Source organism: Tigriopus californicus, chromosome 12 (genome assembly GCF_007210705.1).
Source record: "Tigriopus californicus strain San Diego chromosome 12, Tcal_SD_v2.1, whole genome shotgun sequence".
In the NCBI taxonomy this organism is placed as follows: domain Eukaryota; kingdom Metazoa; phylum Arthropoda; class Copepoda; order Harpacticoida; family Harpacticidae; genus Tigriopus; species Tigriopus californicus.
In genome coordinates, this window is record NC_081451.1 from 16,879,905 (window position 1) to 16,886,746 (window position 6,842).

General features: G+C 39.0%; 1 protein-coding gene across 1 annotated transcript in view; it reads left to right on the forward strand.

Moving 5' to 3' along the window:
- Positions 1–3,936: 3,936 nt before the first annotated feature.
- LOC131891710 (uncharacterized) overlaps positions 3,937–6,842 on the forward strand; it is a 12,567-nt gene continuing 9,661 nt past the window's right edge. The window contains exons 1-4 of the mRNA XM_059241340.1: positions 3,937–4,174; positions 5,428–5,494; positions 5,789–5,884; positions 5,969–6,111. Coding sequence (XP_059097323.1) covers positions 4,009–4,174; positions 5,428–5,494; positions 5,789–5,884; positions 5,969–6,111 — 472 coding nt within the window. The 5' untranslated portion in view covers positions 3,937–4,008. The remainder of the gene's footprint in view (positions 4,175–5,427; positions 5,495–5,788; positions 5,885–5,968; positions 6,112–6,842) is intronic.

Sequence of the window (6,842 nt, forward strand, 5' to 3'; positions counted from 1 at the left end):
TCCTGTGGTTTTCCTTCCCTTTGCTGATCAATCATCTGAACGGGGAGGCGTATAAGAACAATACTGATGATTAAACAGACGTGATGGCAAAGGAAGATGAAGAAAGATCAGCTTGGCCAATACATATATTTACTGTACACAGACTGATGTCTTGAATGGGTTCAAGGCCCAAAAATATGGTGACGCAATCACTCGAAAGTAAATCTGATCTGGAATCGAGTTTGAATTTGCTGATCAATGATATCCGGGTAGTGAGGGTTGATCTGGAATAGTTTGGAGAAATTTGTCCAGGTCCTCCTTGAATTTGGAAAGTGAATTTTCCGACATAGATGACCCGAAGGGAAAAGGGCAGTTTGTTGTAGAGCTTCGGACCTCTCTCAAGAAATGAGTGGCGCATGATTGATTTAGTAGCTGCATTCCTATTGTAGTTCCAATGGGGTTCGATACATGCAACGCGTGTATTGTCACGTTGGACGAAATTGATGTCCGTGTTATGGGATAGCTCATGAATACACTTAAAAGTATGCTATATGGCATACCGTTTGTGACTCCTTTGCACATTATGCTGTTGTAGGTGTTGAAGTCGATCCCATTAGGAAAGTTTCATTGGTATCAATTTCCATATAAAAAATGGAAAAATTCCCGGTGACACTGTCCAAGCGAGACAGATCCGGTTGGATAGATCGAACATTCAAATCCAGGGACACGTTTAGCATGAAACCATGTTCAAATCAGTTGTCCAACCACATCTCAAATTTGCTTCCCCAATCTTGGCCTCAATGACCACTGTGAGATTAAATAAGATTGAACGAGTGCAAAGGAGTTTCACGAGATGTTTCGAAGGGATGTCAAAATTGAACTATTGTGAACGCCGTGAATCTTGGCAGATTATAAAGTATTCAGCGCAAGGTAAGCATGAACTTTACCTTATCCTTTATGTCTTTCAATTTGTCCGGCCGTTCTCTTTGTCCTTATCTGGGAATACGACAAAGTGTTAGCGAGGGACGTTCTTTTTCTTCAATATTTATACCAAAACAGGGGAATGAGTTCCCATAAGGCATAATTGATGAAATATTTGGTCCAAAACATGCGTTGGACTTTGCCGTGTTTGATCAAGATCCCAGCCCAATGTAATGTATTATTCGGTGCTCTTCCTCACGGAAACCTGATCTATGATGACGCCCCAATGAGCGGGTCAAGCTGACCTCTCGGGGATACTCGAGTGCAGTGAATAAAGTATGATATTGTTAATGTCCTCGTCCAACCTTCTCTAAAGCCAGGCCAAGACCGTTACACCCAACATTACATTCAAGGGTGCCTTACAGCTCATCTTGGTTACATGACATTGATAAATATCATTGCATTTGTCATTTCATTCCCTTGTATAGGTTAAAAACCCGAGAATAAAATGTATAAAGTGATTACCTTGGTGACGTCCGAGTCAACGTTTTAGCTACTTTCTACTATATCAGATCAAAGTCTACCGGGGTATTTGAGGATAATTACAAATCATGTAGACCTACAATCAAATTGCAACCTTCATGACCTATTACATCTTTAACTGAGAAATTTACTTATATGACCTTTTTGGTACCAAATATGTTTATAATTCAAGCAATACGAGCGAAATGTATTACTAATCATTTCAAAACTGACGTTTTGTGAGCATTTGCCTCTTCTTCCATTTTTGGTCTTGGACTGGTCCAACATCAAGTTCAAGGAAGAACAAAAAAGGCCGGCTTTAAAAGGCTTTAAAAACAACCCATCTCCTGACTAATGTTTGTCTATTATAGCTTAAGGAAATCTTACAAATGCTCCTTAATGTTCAAAGTGGCACCATTTGAACTGGAAATTATTACATGAAAAGAGCTTAATTGTCTGCTCTCACCCTTACTATTTGACAAGAGCCATGAATTATCAAATGTAAGGCTAGCTACTTTTTATTTTCAGTTCAATGACCAGCTCCAATGCGTACCTTGAGCATTAGAAACGAGGAAAACTGATTATAAATCGAGTGAGGATGGGGCTGCATTCTTCCTCGAAAGGGTTGGCCACTCGTTTCATCTTGGTAAGATCGATTGATCTTGTGAAAAGTATAATTTGGACAAGCAATTTCGACATTTCGTGAGGCCCTCAGGCATGTTTGCCATCGCATTTCTCGCCATCATCTGCCAGCACTGCAATTTCTTGTAGAGCGGTTTAGAACTCCCGGGCAGAAGTAACACCAGAAAGTAATGGATGGGGTTGAGTCCTGAGGGCTGATGAGCAAAGCAAAATGTAATCACCCTTAAGCGTCAGATTTCTTATGTCCGCTCCATCTTAGCTCCAATCATCAGTTCAAAAGATCATCCTCACCTTTTAAATTTTCTCTATCAGCACTCTTCTCTCCTGCATGATTCTATGTGGTCGTATTACCGTCTTAAAGTAGACCAGGTAACAATAACCGATAGGATTAAAGCAAGCTAGGATACTAAACAAACTCTTCATTTTGCATGTGCTTGGAACAAAAGCAGTTTACGTCATGGCAAAGCACATGTGCTAAGTCATGCATCAATTGTGTTGTGCTTACAAGTAAGCATATTATAGGAACGGAAATGCATTTCATTTCCACGAGATACTGTGGTCATGCATCCCAAAAAAATATTTTTGGCAATTTATTTTTGAAAGCTAAAGAACCTATTCTTGAATGGTTGTACTGTTCAGAAAGCAAAGGTCATGAAATATCAGAAAAGAATTTGCTTGTCACTTCTTCAGCAATTTCATTTTTTCCAAGCAAAGGGGGAAGATTAATGGCAAACTCGATATTTTTTTTAAAAACAGTCGGCTTTCACTTTCTCGCATTATTTATCAATGATGATCCGTGAGACAAGCTGTTATTTTCGTAATCCGAACAGAAACAAATTATGAAAGCCAACAATAAAGATAAAATGTTTTCAAACAATGCTTTAAGTAGTAAGATTATTTTGTTCACAAAAAAACCTGCTTTTTCAATAAATACATTTGATGGCTATTCATTCCTATGGTCAAAGAGTAATATAACATAAGAGTATGGTGACGTAACTCCCCACCTAATTGTGAGGTACGTACAATCGTTTGTTGGTAAAATGCTCTACTTCTTTCCATTGCCCGTTAGATGATAATGGTCCCTGTCTAAACTTCCCTCACGATCTCACCCCCAAGGTATAAGAATCTGGCGCCCCAATAATGACTTCAAATGAACATTAAGGAAAAACGCCACAATTACTGCAGACTCATAGCCTTGCCCAAGCCTCTCTTGCCGACTTAAATTGGACAATATACTTGGCTGCTTTTGATAATTGAAATGGGCGGACTTGCCATTAAAATGGACAAGGTGAAACGTATTGCTGGGGCAAGTCCGAACTCGAGTCCGAGAGCACTCGATTCTTTTACTGGATTTTAGAGAAATTGGCTATATTCGAGTCTTTTAGGAAAGAAAAATCATATTTTCTTAGAATTTCGTAAGACGAGTCTTTTTGTTTGACCTGACTCCAGTAAAAGACTCGAGCCCATCCCAAAGTCAAAAAGACAAAGGACTCGTACGAGTCCGACTTTTGCCGGACTCGCCCCAACACTAGTAATAAGCAATAATGGTTATGATAATTTGGACCGAGAAATAACCCGTCGTCAGACGGAAGATACATAGACTCGAGAAACACGTTGAAGTCGTACTACTCATGTCTTTCGAGAGAAATCGTGATTATGATCTTGATTTACTTATCCCTCATTCAACACAAGGTACACAGTGGCCTCAGGCTACCTTTGATGAGAGGTTTGTTCATCCCTATATCCCAAGGCAAGTAAAAGACATTAGTACCCTTCTCCAACCTGATCAGAGAGCACCCTCGTTTTCCTGATGGGGTGGGTTGCACTGTTAGCAATCAAATAATCCAACCAGCTTTTAGCGGGCACAAAGTTGGGGTGTGGAATTCGCCTCAGAGAGACGGCCCAAATCACTGGCCTCAGTTTCAAAAATTCCGTCGAAGAGACATGATTTCCGAAAAGACCATGCGGAGTCTGGCGATGACTTTGGCTATTGTTTGGGCCACTAGTTTCGTCCATGCAGAACCTGAACCTGGTCGACGGTCTAAAGTTCCATCGGTCTTCGATGATTTAGAAGGACACAACAAAACCACCAACTCCAGAGAGGGAAAAGGTACCTTTTTTAAAACATCAATTTCGCTCCTTACTAGTCTTAGACATGGCGGTAGCTATTTTCTGATTCCATGTCGAGCGATCATTTTTTAATCTAAATTGTCCTTTGAAATAGGCCTTTTTTTTTTTTTCGCTAAATATTTGGTGACTTGGATGTCTTTTGATATGTATATGTTCATCTTTTTCGGATTAAGATTTGAATCACAAAAGCTGATCAGTTACTTGTAACATTTAATCATCTCTGATTTGTCTGAAATCAAGTCCATTATTTAAATCTTTGAAGTAACGTAATTTTAGCACCATGGGATAAATAGTTTTTGATCAAAGATTATATGGATAAACTATCAAGAACCAAACCACTGGAAAGCAATATTCATCTTCTTTAAGAATGTGCATCCTTTTAATCAGGGTGATAAATTCTTATAAAAATCCAGTTAGTCCCCTTTCCATCACAAGTGTTACAACGTATACTTTGACCTATTTAACGACCTAGGGAAAACATGGTTTGGCATCACTGATCACAAGATGTTAATAACTATTGATCCATTATTTTTACCGTTGAAAACGGTGGTGGGTGTGATTTGCCAGAAGGACACAAGGCATGTCTAGATGGCAACCCTGGATACAAACTGAGTGTGTTGTGGTGCATGTATGCGAGATATATTTGGACACATTATTTGACAAACAATTTTGGACATCTGAATAGTACTCTAAAAACATTGTTTTCCATAAGCATATGTATGTCTTCCCAAGACTTAGCGTTTTTTTATCAAGCATGTTAAATCAGGTCGAAAATTTAACCCAGGTTTCAATGCGTTGATGCACATCAATACCATTTACAAATTGACTCCAATTAAAGCCTCGTGAGGCTCACTTAAAGCCATGGTCTCGGCCATGGTCTGAAGGGGCTCAGACAAAGTCATGGTGAAAATAGAATGAACTTTATTAGTCCCCCTTTTCAGATGTCTAAGATTTCTGAAATTGTTTGTAACAACATGTGTCCAAGTATATCTTGTGTAAATGCATCATTAGTGCGAAATAAACTAACTCAAAAACGTGTTGTCTGGTGCAATTCCGTTAATTCTAAGGTAAAAAAAACTAAGGTTTTGTTTTACGTATTGACGATTCAACGCCCATATTTGGTCAATAGTTCATGAGTTCTAGAATCCATGGGAATTCTGGAGTTGGTATTCTAGAATGGAGATCTTTAATTCACAGGCTTACCTAAAAAAATGAAATTGTTCTTCATTTCAGTCTTCTCTCTCTTCAATATTGTTAAATTCGATAACGACGGCTGCCGCAGTTCCAGCACGATCAACGGGTGAGCAGAGAAATGTTTTTTTTAAACTTTTTACAACCGTCTTTTCTTAGATTAATCAGTCTTTCACCTTCACTACAAGGTAATCCAAGGTTTGTTTCTTATTTTCTCTTTTGATAGTCTAGTACTATTATTCATCAAGCCCAAAGGAATGTCATTCATACTCCATAAAGGTTATATCCCCCATGTCGCTATAGCTTTTGCATTGGAAATATTCCCTTGTAGTCAACGGAATTTGAATTTTCAGATTCATTGGCTATAACTGTCTTTGTTCTCATTCACTTGGTTTCATTTTAGGGGCGGATCTGGATCCATCAATCGGAATGGAACGTGCTTTACCGCCGACGAATGTACCAGTAAAGGCGGAGCAGCAGCAGGGAGCTGTGCTGCCGGGTAAACCAGAGACATACTTCTTTGAATTTGACAAGTGTCCGTTTTTTGGATAGACTAATAATATTTTTCACCTTTCATTTTTAGATTTGGAGTGTGTTGTATTTTCTTGATTTCGAACTCAGGCGGAACAGTAACTCAAAATTGCAGCTACATTCGAAACCCGAACTTCCCCAATCCCTATGATTCAACTTCGTCAGTGTCGTACACCATTCAAAAGTGCTCCTCAAGTAAGAAAGTTTCACGACTACATTATTTTTTTAATTTAGTCCAAAGAAAGTTCGAGCATGTCAAACGCGGAATATATCTTCCGTGATGGGCCGTTCACTTCCCAACTAGACTTTGCTCGGCTAGCGTTGAAGAATGTTGTTGGAATCTAAGGCTGTTACCCTGAATTGCAATTCGTGGATTTGAAGGAGACAGCTGAGGAGGAAAAGGTCTTTCCCGAGACCTTGGAAGCTAGCGAGTTCGAATCCAGGGTGGCTGCAAGTGGTGGGCTAGACAAAGACTCCGCCCAACATTCTTCAATGATTGAGATACAATTGTCAAATTGGGGAAATACCGGTTCATCACGGATGTTACTTACCTAAACTTATAAGAAAACCCACTAGAGGTGTCTTGTGTCTTCATCACCACTGTCATGGGTTATTGGTTGAATTGGTTAGCTTTATAATTTAGAATTTGCAGACGTGAGTCACCTTTTCATGTTGTCTTAGCCCGTTGCTGTCAATCCTTTCCATAAGTTAGAAAATAAGCAAGTAGTGTTTTCAACACAGTTGGAATCGTTCTACTAGTCAAGGACACTAAAGCAATAAATAATAATAAACAAGAAAAAATGGTTTTAAGAGATACAGCACCTGTTTTATTTGACTATTTTGGTATTTTGGATACCTTTGCAAGAAAAACAATTTATTGGAGTCCAAAGTTCAAATTGAGGTGTAGTCTACTGTACGTTGGTATT